The sequence below is a fragment of the Mercenaria mercenaria genome, chromosome 10 (assembly GCF_021730395.1).
Source record: "Mercenaria mercenaria strain notata chromosome 10, MADL_Memer_1, whole genome shotgun sequence".
NCBI classification, from domain to species: Eukaryota; Metazoa; Mollusca; class Bivalvia; order Venerida; family Veneridae; genus Mercenaria; species Mercenaria mercenaria.
In genome coordinates, this window is record NC_069370.1 from 16,101,129 (window position 1) to 16,120,639 (window position 19,511).

Below are 19,511 nucleotides of genomic sequence, written 5' to 3' on the forward strand. Positions count from 1 at the left end.
GCAGTTTTAAGAATTGCACAATTGGGATCTGTGCAAAGTCAGAACTGTACTAATAAGTTAACCCTTACCCTGCTAAATTTCTAAAATGGACTGGTCCATCACTCAGTTTGGACAATACTATTTATTATTTGAAGGGGTGTTCACTGAAAATTTACTGACTGAATAGCGAACAGTGCAGACCATGATCAGGCTGCACGGACGGATGTGCAGGCTAATCTTGGTCTGCACTGGTCGCAAAGGCAGAATAACTCGCTGCCAGCAGGCTAAAGGTTAAAGTCTCTGATTTTTTGGTTCTAAGCCCTAAAATATTGCTATGCTTATAAAACAATACTTGTAGATATATTTCAGTCATATTGGTAGTGAAATAATTATCATTTTCTTTGTCTTCTAAGACAAGTAAGCAGGGTCTACGTGGCCGCCGAGTGGTTAAGGTCGCTGACTTCAAATCACTTGCCCCTCATCGATGTGGGTTTGAGCCTCACTCGGGGCATAAATTCTTCATGTGAGGAAGCCATCCAGCTGGCTAACAGAAGGTTGATGGTTCTACCCAGGTGCCCGCTCGTGATGAAATAATGCATGGAGGGGCACCTTTGGTTTTCTCTACCACCATCAAAGCTGGAAAGTCACCATATGAACAAAAATTGTGTCAGACAGTGACGTTAAAATCAATAAAAATAAATATATAAGACAAGTTAGCAGTTATAGGACAATTTGGCCCTCTTGTCATAAAGCATGTTGTTCTCATTTCAGCCAGAAGAAAAATACCGCTTAGCAGATCCTATATGTACATTCCTGTTCTCTATACTTGTTCTATTTACGACTGTAACTGTATTGAGGGACACTCTCAGAATTATTATGGAAGGTAAGTACAGAGGGACATTCTCAGAATTATCATTGAATGTAAGAAAAGCTCTTCTTTTTACATCTAGGTTTTCCTAAGTTAAAAGAAAACCTTGTTGCTAGAATGCGGACTGGAAGGGTTGGGGGATAGGAAGGCAGCAAGTAGGCAGGGTGTGCAGCAAGTATAGCCAGGGTGTAATTCATGTCAAATGTTAAATTTAGATTACTGTAAAGTCATTTAATTTCATGGGCATGAAATTTGTTGGTTTTGGCCAAAAGGTAATTTCGTGGAGATATGAATTCGTGGATTTCAAGTTTTGAACATAAAATTAATGAAAAGTTTACTTCCGGATTAAATTTCGTGGATTGACTCAGCCACGAAATCCATGAAAATTAGGCCCCCTACAAATGTTAATGATTTCACAGTACTTAATTTGCTTAAAATTAGTTATTAAAATGGTTGTGTATATTTGGCTAGTTGGACATAGATCATTGTTACAAAAAACATGAAAATTGTCTACTTAGTTGCTTAAGGTTAGAATAAATTGTGTAACTTTTACTTTTTGAAGTCTGTATTATTACCAAGATTTTGACTGTGTATCAGGCCACTGAGGTCAAGGATAGTCAAGGTGACTGTTACTGAAAATAGAACAGTGTTCACTCAATAACTTGGTGATATATTGAAGTGAATTGCGTATGATGCTTGGATTGCATGTGGCGCAATGTGAATGAGTGGGGAGATGTTGTGTTTGGTCATAGTTTATGACACTGTTACTAAAAACAGAAGAATAGTTTGCACACAGTGACTCAATTTGAACTATAGGAAGTTTATATTAATACCAAGGTTTTAATTAGGTTTAAGGTCATTGGGGTCAAGATAGGATAAAAAGAATCAAATGAAAATTTAGCAGAAGGCTGCCTCTTTTGGATGTAAACAAGGTCATTTGGGAAAAGGTCACAGTTCTTAAAAATAGATAAAACAGTGTTTGCCAGTTTATCAAGAAAAAGTCTGAAGGTATTAATACACTGCCTCTGGCTGATATTGCAGAGTTATCAGCAATCCCACAGAAATGAGGATTGGTGGTTTGTTTAATTGACTTCCATTAAGTCATGAACTATTCTTAAATGTGGTGTTAATATCAGTAAACAACAAATATTTATATTGTTTGATTAATTGTATGTGAAGCACTTTATAAAAACAGTGTCAATGATTTCCATTTATGATTGCTTTTACACTGCAGGGGTACCTCGTGACACAAATTACTTCTCAATAAAACAGAGTTTACAGAAGATTATGGGTGTTAAAGCTGTACATGGTCTCACTGTGTGGTGTCTAACATTAGAGAAAAATGCTCTTGCTGTTCATTTAGCTATAGGTGAGTACACTACAGTATAGTCTCACAGTGTGATGTGTAACATTGCAGAATTTTTTTTCGTGATATATGTTTAGTCGTAAATAAGTGCTTAAACTGTTACCACTGCGTAAGTTATTACTACCAGAAGTAAATTCAGCCTGTCCTTTTTTAGCTCACCTGAGCCAAAGGCTCATGGTGGGCTATTGTGACCGCTCAATGTCCGTCGTGCATCGCCCGTCATCTGTCCGTCAACATTTCCTAAAAAAATATTCTTCTTGAAAACCAGTGGGCAGAATTACACCAAACTTCACAGGAATGATCCTTAGGTGACCCCCTTTCAAAATTGTTCAAAGAAATGAATTCCATGCAGAACTCTGGTTGCCATGGCAACAGAAAGGAAAAACTTTAAAAATCTTCTTGTCCAAAACCACAGGGCCTAGGGCTTTGATATCTGGTGTGTAGCATCATGTAGTGGTCCTCTACCAAAATTTTTCAAATTATCCCCCTAGGGTCAAATATGGCCCCACCCGGGGGGTCACATGGTTTATAAAGACTTATATAGGGAAAACTTTGAAAATCTTCTTATAGAAAACCACATGGCCTAGGGCTTTGATATTTGGTATGTAGCATCATCTAGTGGTCCTCTACCAAGATTGTTCAAATTATCCCCCTAGGATCAAATATGGCCCGCCCCGGGGGTCATATGGTTTATATAGAGTTATATAGGGAAAACTTTGAAAATCTTCTTGTACAAAACCACATGGCCTAGGGCTTTGATATTTGGTATGTAGCATCATCTAGTGGTCCTCTACCAAGATTGTTCAAATTATCCCCCTAGGGTCAAATGTGGCCCCGCCCCGGGGGTCACATGGTTTATATAGAGTAATATAGGGAAAACTTTGAAAATCTTCTTGTAGAAAACCACATGGCCTAGGGCTTTGATATTTGGTATGTAGCATCATCTGGTGGTCCTCTACCAAGATTGTTCAAATTATCCCCCTATCAAATATGGCCCCGCCCAGGGGGTCGCAAGTTTTACATAGACTTATATAGGGAAAAACGTTTAAAAATCTTCTTGTCTGAAACCACAACTCTTAGACCATTGATATTTGGTTTGTAGCATTGTCTTATGGTCCTCAACCAAAATTGTTCAAATTGTACCCCTGGGGTGAAAAGAGGCCCTGCCCTGGGGGTCCAAAGTTTCATATCGACTTATATATGAAAAAGCTGTAAAAATCTTCTTGTCAGAAACCATACGACCTAGGCTTTTGATATTTGGTATGATGCATTGTCTAGTAGTCCTCTACCAAAATTGTTCAAATTATGCCCCTGGGGTTAAAAGAGGCCCCGCCCTGGGGTCACTTAGTTATTATGTGAGTTATATAGGAAAAATACTTAAAAATCATCTGATCCTATTTACAAGACTATTTAATTATAATTACCTGATGACCCCAAGTTATATGATGTCACTTGATTGTGACCTTGACCTACTGACCTACTTTCTCGTTTTTAGCTCACCTGTCACATAGTGACAAGGTGAGCTTTTGTGATCACCCTTCGTCCGTCGTCTGTGCGTCCGTCCGTCCGTCCGTGCGTCAACAATTTCGTGTCTGCACGATAGTGGTTTCGTTTATGATTTTATTAGTCCCCTACTGGTTGAAAACCAGTTTTGGGGACTATAGGAATGCTCTTTTCCGTCATTCCGTCATTCCGTCTTTCCGTCATTCCGTCTTTCCGTCATTCGGTCATTCTGTCATTCCGTCATTCCGTCCGTCCGCAATTTCGTGTCCGGTCCATAACTCTGTCATCCATGAAGGGATTTTAATATTACTTGGCACAAATGTTCCCCATGATGAGACGACGTGTCATGCGCAAAACCCGGACCCCTAGCTCAAAGGTCAAGGTCACAATAGGAGGTCAAAGGTCAACAGGGCTTTTTTCCTGTCCGGTCCACAACTCTCCCATCCTTGAAGGGATTTTAGTATTACTTGGCACAAATGTTCCCCATGATGAGATGATGTGTCATGCGCAAATCCCGGAACCCCTAGCTCAAAGGTCAAGGTCACAATTAGAGGTCAAAGGTCAACAGGGCTTTTTTCCTGTCCGGTCCATAACTCTCCCATCCATGAAGAGATTTTAATATTACTTGGCACAAATGTTCCCCATGAGGAGACGACGTGTCTTGCGCAAAACCTGGACCCCTAGCTTAAAGGTCAAGGTCACAATTGGAGGTCTAAGGTCAACAAGGCTTTTTTCCTGTCCGGTCCATAACTCTCCCATCTATGAAGGGATTTTAATATTACTTGGCACAAATGTACCTCATAATAAGACGATGTGTCATGCACAACTTTCAGACCCCTAGCTCAAAGGTCAAGGTCACACTTAGCAGTCAAATGTTAACATAGCATGAACAGGGTCTGTTTCGTGTCCGGTCCATAACTCTGACATTCATTAAGGGATTTTAATATCACTTAGCAAAAGTGTTCCCCATGATGAGACGACGTGTCATGCGCAAATCCCGGACCCCTAGCTCAAAGGTCAAGGTCACAATTGGGGGTCAAAGGTCAACAGAGTTTTTTTCCTGTCCCGTCCATAACTCTGCCATCCATGAAGGGATTTTAATATTACTTGGCACAAATGTTTCCCATGATGAGACGACGTGTCGTGTGCAACACCCAGTACCCTAGCTTAAAGGTCAAGGTCACACTTTGAGATCAAAGGTCAAGAGGATTTTTTTCCTGTCCGGTCTATAACTTTGTCATGCAAAGCAGGATTTAGATATCAGTTGGCACAAATATTCCCCTGGATGAGACAACATGTCATGCGCAAGAACCAGGTCCCTAGGTCCAAGGTCAAGGTCATATTTAAAGGTCAAATTCAAGAATGACTTTGTACGGAACATTTCTTCTTCATGCATGGAGGGATTTTGATGTAACTTGGACCAAATGTTCACCACCATGAGGCACCCTTGTTTTTAGAATTACGTCCCTTTGTTTTTACTATAAATAGATTTTATTGTAACTTTTTTATTACTGGCGGTAGAGAAAAATCGAGACCACTTTTCTGTGGTACAGCATGCATGTTACATCCAATTTTTAGGTGTATTTTGACCTATCTCTACCTGGTAAAGAGTTTCTTGTGGACTTATATTGTTATTATTATTTTTTTTTTTTTTTTTTTTTTTTTTTTTTTTTAAAGATTAATTTCCCTTTGTTGTTACTATAAATAACTTACATGATAACATTTTTATAATCAGCCAAAAAAATTCAATATGAAAACAACTGTGGGTTTTTATATATGCACATTTTAATCCAAGTGTGTTGTTATAATGTTATAACATATTGTATATGTAGTACAATATTGTTTATACATCATTGACAGATATCAGTTCATTATGTTATACTGCAATAGAAAAAATTAGGTGCCTTCCAGTAGGGGACTTTGTATTGCATGGCAATACTTCATTCACTTGTTTTAACCAAACTTGCACACAACTTGTATCACCATAAGATCTCGATTCCTTTCTTGAACTGGCTAGATCCCATTATGGGTTCCAGAGTTATGGCCCCTGAAAGGGCCAAAATTAGCTATTTTGACCTTGTCTGCACAATAGAAGCTTCATTTATGATTTGAATTTAATCAAACTTACACAAAACTTGTGTCACCATAAGATCTTGGTTCCTTTCTTGAACCATCCGTGCGTCCGTCCGTGCGTCAACAATTTCGTGTCTGCACGATAGTGGTTTCGTTTATGATTTTATTTTAACCAAACTTGCACACAACTTGTATCACCATAAGATCTCGATTCCTTTCTTGAACTGGCTAGATCCCATTATGGGTTCCAGAGTTATGGCCCCTGAAAGGGCCAAAATTAGCTATTTTGACCTTGTCTGCACAATAGAAGCTTCATTTATGATTTGAATTTAATCAAACTTACGCAAAACTTGTGTCACCATAAGATCTTGGTTCCTTTCTTGAACCAGCCAGATCCCATTATGGGTTCCAGAGTTATGGTCCCTGAAAGGGCCAGAATTAGCTATTTTGACCTTGTCTGCACAATAGCAACTTCATTTATGATTTGAATTTAATCTAACTTGCACAAAACTTGTGTCACCATAAGATCTTGGTTCCTTTCTTGAACCGTCCAGATCCCTTAATGGGTTCCAGAGTTATGGCCCCTGAAAGGGCCAGAATTAGCTATTTTGACCTTGTCGGCACAATAGCAGCTTCATTTACGATTTTGATTTTAACCTATCTTGCACACAACTTGTATCACCACAAGATCTTGGTTCCTTTCTTGAACTGGCCAGATTTCCTCATGGGTTCCAGAGTTATGGCCCCTTAAAGGTCCAAAATTGGCTATTTTGGCTTTTGCAGCCATATAGAGACTTCATTTATGGTTTTATTTGACGCAAACTTCCAAAATAACTTCAACAACAATAATTCTTGGATTTCATGACAAATCAGATCTAAGCGTAGGTTCAGAGTTATTTTATATATTCTGATTACCTCTCCTGATTGTAATCAAAATGAATTTATATCAGTAAGTACTTATAGGACTTATTTAAAATTTCATTATTTTCATTAGTTGAACTCAGCCAGTCAGAGTAGATAACTATGGACTGCTTTTATGTCAAGTTACTTCCCTTTTATTTCAAATTAAAATGGGTATATCTCCGTAACTAATGAAGATACTGATCTGAAATTTCATTTATATCAACAGATTTATTTGGCAGATCCTTCTTTTGTTCACTTACAGTATTTTTTTTTTTAATTACTTTCCTTTTATGTTACTATAAATAGCTTATATTTAGTAACTTTTTTATTATTGGCCGTAGGGAAAAACCGAGACCACTTTTCTGTGGTACAACATGGATGGTACCTCCAATTTTTAGGTGTATTTTGACCTATATGTTTTGTAAGAATTTTTTTTCTTTTTGGTTTAATTTCTTTCCTTTGTTTTTACTGTCCTATGGACTTAGATATTTTTTCTGAGGACCTTCTTGTCCTCAAGTGCAATGATAACAGGTGAGCGATATAGGGCCATCATGGCCCTCTTGTTTAAGATACAGCCTTGAAATTTTGATGACTTACACAGTTTTGCACACAAATCGTAAAACTGAATTTCATTGACCATGAATGTAACCTACTGACTTTCTTAATATTTTATCATCAGTTTGACATTTGAAACATGTAGCTCATATTACTCAGGTGAGCGATCCAGGGTCATCATGACCCTTTTGTTTTAAACATAGACTATCAACTTGACCTTTAAGAAATAGGAAAACTACCTTTTAAAAATAAATCTGCCATGGTGGCTATGGACGCTGACTACGAATCACTTGCGCAGCACTGATGTTAGTTCAATGCGTCGCTCAAGATGTTGAATTCTTCATGCAAGGAACCCACCCAGCTGGCTTACGGAAGATTGTTGGTTCTATCCAGCTCCCATCTGTAATGAAATAATGTATGGAGAGGCATCTGTAGACTTTTCCATCAGTCCCAGAAATTTGCGTTATGACGTAATTTTGTCATCTGACTTAATACCTAGCAAAAACAAACAAAAGATAAATCCAGACATCAGGAAATGCCTTATTTGTATTATTAAAAAGATAACTCATTGGATCTGAAGTTTAAAAATTCACTTCATTAAATGCGTATGAGTCTCAGAACCTGATTTGACTATTATTAAATGAAAACTGGCCCATTTTTCTTAAAACATTTTGATTTGCTTATTGCTTTTGCGAGTAATATTGTAAATGTTGCTGAATTGTATTAAAATCTTATCTGTATGGTAAAAAGACATGTAAATATTGACAAAATGTGCCGAAAACTTTACCAAGTCACCATAGTACTCAACAATACGCACCAGTCACGGTATGAAGCTAGACATCTTGTATGCGTGAAATGAGATTTTGTTAATCGTACTTTCTTACATGTTTGTTTCAGACAAGACAGTGACTCATCAGAAAGTGCTGTATGAAGCATCCCAGGTGCTAAAAGATCGATACAACCTTGTTCATACAACTATACAAATTGAGGACTATAAACCGGACATTATGACTAGATGTTATTCCTGCCAGGAACTCAAGAAATAGCATCCGCCTGCTTAGCTAAATAGGGAGAGGGCTGAAGTCATGAGTTCGATCCTTGGGTGGGCGATATGTTCTCCATGATGACTTGATAAAAGACATTGTGTCTGAAATCATTCGTCCTCCGCCTCTGATTCATGTAGGAAAGTTGGCAGTTACTTGCTAAGAACAGGTTTGTACTGGTACAGAATCCAGGAACACTGGTTAGGGTGACTGCCCGCTGTTTTATAACTGAAATACTGTAGAAAAAATGACATTAAACCCATAACAAACAAACAAACAAACAAGAAATAGTTTCCATGACAGTATACTACACGAATGCCTGTTAAGGCAGATCAGCCCCAGATTTACATCAACTTTATTGAAATTGAGAAATTAGTTTCTTAATTATGTTAGTAATTGTAAAAAGATATTGAGCATTGTTTGTTTCCTTGAGTTTAAGAAGACAGTGTTTTAACAAGTAAAAGTATTTATTTTTATAAAAATTCTGTTGTATTCAAATAAGCACATGTTGTAAAGCTCTTTGCCCTGTTATAGTATAAATTAGTCGGATTTTATAACAGTTGCTTACACACAATGTAGCAGCTCGAACAGAACTTATTTATGATTTTTCATAATGTGAGATTTATGTCTTTTGTGATATTTTGACACAAATCTTGAGACAAGTGTCTTTTAAAAGGTTTGTTTTATAGTCTCTTTGTAAGAGATGCAGATGCTTTGTATCCGTCTTGCCAAAAAACAGTGTTTCAGTGGTCGATACCAGCCTTACTTCCAGCATTGATTGTTGTTTTCCATTCCATATCGGTAAACATTTTGTTTACACTGAGAAATCGTTTTCAGTTCAAACTCGATATCTCAAACTCGCTGGTCACAAAATGCTTGCTATCTCGAAGACATTTTCCAGTTCCGCTCCAAAAACAGGTGCACAAAATACCATATTTTAAGTCGAATTATGTCTCCCCCATATATGGGAAACATACTGTTTTTGCCTTCCTTCTGTCTGTCTGTCCGCAGAAAGCTTGTCCGGCTTTCACAGGTCAAACTGCTGGCAAGATTTCAACGAAACTTCACAGGAGTGATAAGTACCAAGCCTAGTTGAGCATTTTGCCGGCACATTCCACTTCGTTCACAAAATGGCCACCAGAGCTAAAAATAGAAAAATTTTGTCCAGCTTTCACAGGTCAAACTGCTGGCTGGATTTCGACGAAACTTCACAGGAGTGATCAGTACCAAGCCTAGTTGTGCATATCGCCGACACATTCCCCTTCGCTGCACAAAATGGCCACCAGAGCTAAAGGTATACATAGGGAGAGACATACGTTTTTGTGAAAAAAACACCTTCTGGTTTTGGTTATCTTGAAGTAAAATGTTAGATCTCTTGGAATTCGAGATATCGAGATTCAGGGGTAATTGTATGGGTGTAAAGTTTCATGGTTTTGTCCAGACTTCGTATTTCATAGCTATATATGGATTTCCTCTTATCACATTAAAAGAATGGGAGCTTTTTCATTATAATTTGATTTCACCGATTGATGAAACAACGAAAGATACAAAAATTAGTACCACATGAATATTAGTGATTTCATGGTATGCTTTGTTGTAACTATTATGATGTCAGCTTTTCTTGTTTATTGTATTGTTGCAAAGTTGTGCATTTAACAAAATAAATGCAAAACTACTGTGGAAAACTGTGTTTCTTGTAGCTTACAGATTCATGGTTATATTCTTTTGTATGCTTTGTTGAATACTCGGAGAATATTCGTATGCCTCCTTCATCCCACTGTGAATGCTTTTTAAGGATAGGTATATTTTTTCATATAAGAAGATAATGTATTTGTGTAAATTCAGTTAAAACTAAAATTGAAAACTCAGTTTTTCTCAGACAATGCTTTTAATGTAAAATGTGCAAGAATTTAAGGGAAGAATCATGGTTGCTGTAAAATCATTAAATATTGTGGGCATAAAGTGTCATTTGAGAGGGCTAGTCTGTGGGGATATGACATTGTTTATGTTTACTTTTGAAGATAAAAAGAATGGAAATTATCATTGGAATTTCATTTGATGTATTGACGCTATCACAAAATCCACAAAACCTAGTCCCAGATGAATATTGAGGATTTTATAGTACTGTAAAAGTTTTCGCAAGGTTTTTATATTAGTGAAATTTTTCAAATGAAACTTCTCGTGAATTCATCTGTCTCACTAAATTTTCTGTCTTAATATTATTAAGTATCAGATATATATATAACTACTGGAAATTTCCGATTTCGATAAGGCAACCTCACGAATTAAAAAACCTGCGAAAAAATCGGAAATCTGAAAATCATGAGAAGACACCCCATGAAATATAAGACTTTTACAGAATGTTAGTTTCATCTGATTATGAACACATTAGGCTGTTTAAATTGTGTAGAAGCCAAAAGCCACATTGCAAACTGGAATAGCGTATTATGTTGTAATGAAGCTTCAGAACACTCTTCCAAGAATAACTTTGGGGGAAATTCATGTTTTCATATGACATGATTTCTGGTATGCACCAACTGTATATATATATATGAGAAAACCAACATAGTGGCTTTGCGGCCAGCATGGATCCAGACCAGCCTGCGCATCTGCACAGTCTGGGCAGGATCCATGCTTTTCGCTTCCAAAGTCTATTGCAATTACAGAAACCGTTAGCGAACAGCATGGATCCTGAACAGACTGCGCGGATGCACAGGATGGTCTGGATTCATGCTGGTCGCAAAGCTGCTATGTTGGTTTTCTCATGGTGTGGCTCATATATATATCTTCATGTATGGAAAGACTTATGAACTGTATTCTTTCTAACAATTCAGCAAAAAAAAAAATCAACATTACATTATAAGGTCCTCTCTCATTCTTGGCCCTCAGATGAAACACTTTATGACTGAATCTACACAGAGCTTGGTCTGTAACATCCTTGTTTGAACCTCCTCAAATTTGTTTGAGTAGGTTTGCTTGACCATTTTTAAGCCTGTTTGTGAATGGCTATGGAGCTAAAATTAGTCCTATTATATTGCTCAAATAGATATTAAGTGTTTTACAATGCTTTCACATTTTAATCAGTGCTGTCTGAGTTGAAGTTGAAAATTAATTTTTAGCTAAAGATATGTCCCAAACAATATTTTTCTCCACATCAGAACAATGTCTGAGATGGGTTTTTTTTTGTTGGTTGTTAACACTTGCCTGTATTTAATTAGATTATTGACAGATATAAAAGAAACTGTCAAAATATTAGATATTTTTTTACATGGACATGTCATTTCAAATTCTGTTATGGGAAGATGATGAGATGTGGCTTACATATGTTATACATAATGTGTGATAGTTTTTAAGTTTATTTGTTTTCACCAGTGTCAAAACCATATGGGCAGGCTTTGTATACGTATACTTAACAACAGCTGTGGTATTGGCAGTTTCTACTTGCATGTCTACAATTTGTTGAAAGGTTGTATATTTTTATTGAAAAATTGGAAGTCATGACTTAATGACATTTATCATGTTCGAAGTCACACAAGTGAAACAAAGCCATTATGTAATTTTGGTTTTATACTTAGTATAGTGTATCAACATATTGACATTGACTTCGTTTTAAGGACAAGAAAATGTTGTTTGAATGACAATATCTATTATAGGTAAAGAAAGAAGGAATTTTGTTGTGTCAGCAAAAAAAAGCTTACATTGCATCAGCATTTTTTTTTTCAGTTTTTGGGGGATGGGGCAGGGAATATCTCGTCATAATGACTAAAATAGGGGGAAAATTTCATTGTTGTAGAAGCAGTATTTTGCATTAATGTGTTCCCAAAAGGAAAATGATTTAAAAATACATTTCCCATAAAAGGAAAAGGCAGTGCTGTTTTCATGATAATTCCGTCTGCTAGGGTTTTATTAACTTACTGACAGGCTTTCCTTGCGCTTTAAGGAAACATTCATCACATTCCATTAAGGAAACACTCGTCCCATTAAAGAAACATTCATCCCATTCAGAAAACATTCATCCCATTTAAGAAACACTAATCCAGCTAAAGAAACACTCGTCTCATCTGGAATATGCTCATTACATTTAGGAACATTCATTCCATTCCATTTAGGAAACACTCATCCCATTCAGAAAACACTCATCCAATTAAGGAAACACTCATCCCATTTAGGAAACTCTTGTCCCATTAAAGAAACACTGATCCCTTTCAGGATACACATATCCCATTCTGGAAACATTCATAATATCTTGGACAGCATTATGATTATGTAGAAACCAATTTTACCCAACTATGAAATTGATTAGTGGAAAGAAATGGTGCAGCAATAGGGACCAGGGCTGGGAAGAGGGTGCTTACAATGGGCACAACCCTGTGGGTTTTAGTTGTCAGAAAGAATGACTTGACTGGATGCAGTTTCTTATGTGCAATAGAAATACATGCATTAAACTGCTGTTTTGTTGTTTTAGTTTATTGAGTCTTTTATTACTTGAAAATGAAAGTTACAGATGATTAACTGTGAATCATTAGTAGCACATACCAAGTTAATAGTGATATGAGGGACCTGTGAGAATGTGTGGTTAAGGTCATTGACTTTCACCAAAGAGGGTTTGAAATCTCACTTGTGGTGTAAAATTCTGCTTGTGAGGAAGCCATCAAGCTAGTTTGCAGAAGGTCAATCATTCTACCAGGTTCTTTCCTGAAATAATACATGGATGAACTTGTGGAGTCTTCCTCTACCATCTTCATCTGAAAAAGTCACCATATGACCTAAATTGTATGAATGGAGAGGGGGGGGGGGGTTGGTTTAATGAGGTCAAAACACCAGTTTCATCAGGGCAGTGTTTACATCAAAACACTTGTTTCAACTGGGCAGTGATTACATCAAAACACCAGTTTCCTCTAGGCAGTGTTTACATCAAAACACCAGCATCAACTGGGCAGTGTTTACATTAAAACCAGTTTTCTCTGGGCAGTGTTTACATCAAAACACCAGCATCAACTGGGCAGTGTTTACAGCAAAACACCAGTTTCCAACACCAGTTTCATCTGGACTGTGTTTACATCAAACACCAGTTTCCTCTAGGCAGTGTTTACATCAAAACACCAGTTTCATCTGGGCAGTGTTTACATTAAAACCAGTTTTCTCTGGGCAGTGTTTACATCAAAACACCAGCATCAACTGGGCAGTGTTTACAGCAAAACACCAGTTTCCAACACCAGTTTCATCTGGACTGTGTTTACATCAAACACCAGTTTCCTCTGGGCTGTGTTTACATCAAAACACTAGTTTCCTCTTGGCAGTGTTTATATCAGAACACTAGTTTCAACTGGGCAGTGACTACATCAAAACACCAGTTTCCTCTTGGCAGTGTTTATATCAGAACACTAGTTTCAACTGGGCAGTGACTACATCAAAACACCAGTTTCCTCTTGGCAGTGTTTCTATCAAAACACTAGTTTCAACCGGACAGTGACTACATCAAAACACCAGTTTCCTCTTGGCAGTGTTTATATCAAAACACTAGTTTCAACTGGGCAGTGATTACATCAATTCACCAGTTTCCTCTGGGCAGTGCTTACATCAAAACACCACTTTCAACTGGGCAATGCTTATATCAAAACACTGGTTTCCTCTGGGCAGTGTATATATGTCAAAACTAGGCATTATGTATGAATCAAAACAATAGGTTCCTCTGAAAAATATGTGTTCAAAACCAATTATTGCATTAATCACGTCATCTTAAGCTTGGGATCTAGCTGTACTTTAATATATTTGATTATTTGTTGTGACATAATGCACACCCTTAGAAATGACATGTCGAATGATAGCATACAACTGGAGTGTATACAAGTCTTATACTGTCTGGGTGTTGTCATTTTTAAGCATTTCTGTCCTTTACATTCATGCTTTGAATCTCAAGGTAGTAATACAATACAGCAATTTTAGATTTTTCATTTTCAATTGTAAATATGCTGACTCATTTATATGTATAAAGTCTCTAATATTAAACCTGAAATAGCATTTTATGTATTTCTTATGTTATTTTATAAGTTCACATGTCTTCTTATTGAAAACACCAATCCCCATAACTCTGATTTGAATTTTGATAGAGTTATGCCCCTTTTTAACTTAGAATATTTTGGTTTAAGTTTTTGATAAAGTCAGATATCTTTGTTATTATCAAAGCTTTTGACTTGAAACTTAAAATAGTTATTTACTATCAAAGTCTACACCAGGAGAAACAATCTGCATAACTCTGTTTTTAAACTTTGAATTTTTTTATTAAAGTTTTATAAAATTTTTACTAGCAGAGCTTTAATTCAGAGTCAAGCACTGAGAAAAGTTGAGCATGTGTCTTACAGACAGCTCTTGTTAAAACTAAGCTTACAAGTATAACAAAAACTGCGCATTCAGGAATATGAATTTTTGGGAATAGGTCCAGTTAGAAAATATAGCAGAATTAAATCCCTCGTGAAAATGTTTGCTTTTACAGTACTTTGAGTAGATTGTATTTTTAGATAAGTTGAATTTAGGGAACAAAGAAGGAAAACTTTTAGTAATGATGTATATATATATCAGATATAGTTGTATAATTTGTTACATCCTGTCTCATTACATTTCTTAGTAACTGTAAGAAGGATATACTTACACCGGTGCCATTTTATTGTTTTGTGATAATTATTCTCAAATTTCAGTAAGTTGTTATTAAGTTCCTTATATTGTGAAACCATTTAAATTCCTGGCAACAAAATTTTGTGGTATTGGCCAAAATTTGCATTTCGTGGGCATATGTGAGGTAAAATGTATAGGAATTTTATTTGTTTATAGGGATTAAATTTCATGAATCGAAACTATCACAAAATCCATGAAAATTGGTCCCCCATGAATATTTGAGCCGTGTCATGAGAAAATTAACATAGTGGCTTTGCGACCAGCATGGATCCAGACCAGCCCGCGCATCCGCGCAGTCTGGTCAGGGTCCATGCTGTTTGCTTTCAAAAGCTATTGCAATTGGAGAAACTGTTAGCGAGCAGCATGGATCCTGACCAGACTGTGCGGATGCTCAGGCTGGTCTGGATCCATGCTGGTCACAAAGCCACAATGTTGATTTTCTCATGGCGCGGCTCATTTATGTTTTCACTGTATTACTGAACTTCTGAATGTTATACATTTGTATGTGTTTGTTGTTGTTTTTTTGTAGCAGACGGCACAATTATCTTTGTAATTCTAAATGCTCTGCAGTTAAAAAATGAATAAATATGTTTGTTTCAAAATATGTTCTTAAAAATTCCCATACCTGATTTTTTATGTAGAAAGATATGGGAAAAATGATGTTTTTCTGTCTTTTAATATTTCAGGCTGATAGTATGTGTTCAGTGCATTGTTGAAAAATTTACCGCCACACAAATGATTCCTTTAGCGTGATCTTTAAATTTTTAAAAATGAAACCAAATAAAAAAAATCTTGTGACAGTATTTGTGAATCAGACTGTAGTTTCTTGATGCCCTATAAAACATCGAAATTTTATCAACAGAAGTGCAGCATTACATCTGTCATATTTAATCTGCCTAAAATGTTACATACATATATCACAGAAAAGGGAAGTAGCTGCATATATGTAAATATTGCATATCACAAAAAACGGGAAGTTACTTTGTTATTGTGAAGGAAAACATCTATGTAAATATTGTATATCACAGCTAAGGGGAAGCAGCTTTGTAAATAGTATGTATCGCTGCAAAGGAGAAGCTTCAAAGCTACTTTGTCATTAATATTTGTTGAGCCTGCTGGCGGTGAGCTTGACATAGTTGTCACACTGGCGGTTCGGTGTATGTGCATGCGTGCGTGCATCTGTCCATCCGAGTTTGTCCGGGCTGTAACTTATCCATGGATCAAGGGATTCTTAAATAACTCGGCACATTTGTTTGCCTCAATGACACGATGTCGCGTGCAAGAACAGATTGGTAGCTTAAAGGTCAAGGTCATACTTCGAGGTCAAAGGTCAAAACTCGGTGCTGTTTTGCTTGTCTGTGCTGTAACTCAGCCATGGATTGAGAGATTCTTAAATACTTTGGCACAAATGTTTACCTGGATAAAATGATGTGTTATATGCAACAACCAGATTGGTAGCTTAAAGGTCAAGGTCATACTCTGGGCTGTAACTCAGCTATGGATTGAGGGTTTCTTAAATAACTTGGCACAATTGTTTGCCTCAATGAGACAATCTGTCAGGCATAAGTAGTTGAAAGATCAAGGTCACACCTAGGGGTCAAAGGTCAAAAGTTGATGCAGTTTCTCTTGTTTGGGCTGTAACTTAGCCACGGATGGAGATGTTCTTAAATAACTTAACAGAAATGTTTGCCGCAATTAGTTCTGTCGCCATCAAATAGTATCATAATGTTAGTCCTTTTGACAGCTGGCGGGCTCGACATGTTGCCTGTTGGCATCTAGTTATCACAATAATGATAAAAACTATGTAAAAATACTATTTATTGCTGTAAAGGGAAGAACTATATATTTAATATGTTTCACAGAAAAGGGAAGTAACTTGCAGGTTACTGCTTATTACTTTGTTTATTTGTTGTGAAAGAAAATGAACATATTTTATATAAAATCTGTCACTGTCATACTAGAATAAATGTATTTTTGATAACAACCTTTAAACATTTTTGTTGAATTGCTCATGAAAGTGGAGCACTACATTTGCTCTTTCTTAATATTACTTTATTCAAGCTGAAAGATGTTTGCATACAAATTAATTCATAGGCAGTACTTCATTATTTTGCTGTAACTGTGATTTAATCCTACTGGACTGCATTTTTGGTATACTGCCGCACACTGATAAAGGGGAAGTAACTGTGTAGATACTTTATTCAGTTAAACAAATACTATATTCCAGTAAGCACCCTTTCTGTGCTGAAGTCAAGTACTGAATAATGATGCACTATGGTTGATCCATCTACAGATAACAGTGGGGAGAATGCCTTTACCTGTAGGCTGTAGCTAACTTCTTTTCATATGTTGTTTGGCCAATCAAATATGTGGTTTATGCGGTACTGGTATGTGTGACCTTAAACTTAGAAACAAAGTTTTCTAGTCAACATTTGGAGGAGAATTATGGGTGAATGGTGGTGTGTGTGCTAACAAGTCAAAGCAGAAGGTTACAGCATAGTTCTTGATACTGAAAATGGTTTCTAGTCAAAAGCTGAAGAGTGATTCCAACCTACTGATAGAATTCATTGAAAGATTCAGTAGAAAGTCTCAAATCATTTTTATGTAGTTTGGGCAAAAGCTTATGCCAAGTTTGCCAATCAACTGAAATGATTTGATTTGGTGATATTAGGTCATTAGTTGACATTTAATGATTCAAGGGTCAAGGTCAAGGTCATAGTCACCTTGAAAAGTTTTCTGACTGGTCAGACTTACTACAATTGTTAACTTTGTTTACTAATTGGTATTTTAATTATGGTGTCATTGGTTCCTAGGGTTACAGATACATTTGATTAATAGATTTTTTTCAGCATACATTATAGTTATACTCCCAGCCATTCCACTGGATTTGAGCAGGAAGGTCTAATACGATAATCATTCCAGATTCAAGGTTATAAAAGTTGGAAGACCAGTCTCAGAAAACAGCATTTCCATGCTCAAAGCAACCAATCAGATGCTTGATTTTTAGACTGGTTTCAAAACTCCATATTATAACATTGAGTCCTTGGAAGGAATTTGAGACTAAATAAAACGAAGTTGGAAGACCAGTCTCAGAAAGCAGCATTTCCATGGTCAAAGCAACCAGTCAGATGCTCGAGTTTTTAGACTGGTTTCAAAACTCAGTTTTATAACCTCTTACCCATTTAAGAAATTTGAGACTGAATTTTTGAGTTGAGGAAAATGTCAACTAAGTAACAATAAAACTAGGTCAGCACTTGTATTTTTATCAATGATATGAAGATCATAGTCATAAAGTCATTATATTCACACTAAGAGACTTAATTTCTACACAACATATATAATGAAACTTTTAAATGAAACATAAGTATGCTTTATTTAGTTTGTTTTTGTTTATTAAATTTAGTTTGTCTCTTAGGAAATGGAACTACATTTAGATTGGTTTTATTTGGTGGAACATTTATGGATGTGTTTTTCTATTACATTTAAACATTATATTCACTAATGCATTGGACTGGCTATATTTTATATTTTCTGCAATTTTGTTTGACAAATATTTGTTATTGTTTTCTTTGTTTTATGACAGAAAGTTTGATACACTTCTGTCAAACCATTGTCAGTTTATCACATTGATTTTAACCAGAGTTATGAAATAAAAAGTTTATCTACTGTTTGCTTGTTCTTACATTATCACCAGACATTTTTACAGCCTTCATTTGAACAGACCATCTGTATTGGACATCTTAAGCATGGCCTATAAACACCTTTTTCAGAGGTAAGTTGAAAAAAGAGCCAGTGATAATTCAGAGGTGGCGCTAATGACTGGAATTATAAGAGAGTATATTTCATACCAGAAGCAGACAGAAAGTATGGTGTGGTATTTCTGTTTTGTGGCCAGGTTAAATAGGAATGGTGTGTCAGACAGTTTTCTTTTACAAAGGACACAATAAATTTGGGTCCCCTATAACCCTATGATTGAAGCTACGTCCTGCCAAAGCAAGGTGCAAGATATTTGCTTTGTACATCTGATATATCATGGAAACTAATTTCTTACGTATGAGACAGAATATCTAGAATAAAATACCAGTGTGAAATAATTGTATCTCACATCATTTGCCTCACACCAGTCATGGAATACTAAATTTAATGAGACATGCATTTAGGGGTGTGCAAAGTTTTTCATAAAACATGAAAGTTAATGTAAAGTGATTGAGTGTTGGGAAAATAAATCTACACCTATTAAGTTGTTGATAAAAGAAATCCCATCCTCGGTTTGAGATATGTCCAAAACTTTTCAAAACCTCGTTTTTGATACTGCTTAAATTTTGACGGGATTTCTTTATAATCCAAAATCAAGGACTGATGTCCTGGCAACAACTCACAGCCCTGAGTTGTTGTTTTACTTCATATATTGGGTTCTGACAGCACAGTGACTGATGTGCATGGTCAAAATTTCATATGACAGCATTTGTAATATGTAAATATGGCAATATCATTGTGTTTTCCTGTATTTGCAGGGTCCCATATCTTTCTGCCGTTGAAGTCAAACCCC

General features: G+C 36.3%; 1 protein-coding gene across 1 annotated transcript in view; it reads left to right on the forward strand.

Moving 5' to 3' along the window:
• LOC123560073 (proton-coupled zinc antiporter SLC30A2-like) overlaps positions 1–18,630 on the forward strand; it is a 48,852-nt gene extending 30,222 nt beyond the window's left edge. The window contains exons 6-8 of the mRNA XM_053552330.1: positions 751–862; positions 2,082–2,216; positions 8,145–18,630. Coding sequence (XP_053408305.1) covers positions 751–862; positions 2,082–2,216; positions 8,145–8,293 — 396 coding nt within the window. The 3' untranslated portion in view covers positions 8,294–18,630. The remainder of the gene's footprint in view (positions 1–750; positions 863–2,081; positions 2,217–8,144) is intronic.
• Positions 18,631–19,511: the final 881 nt, after the last annotated feature.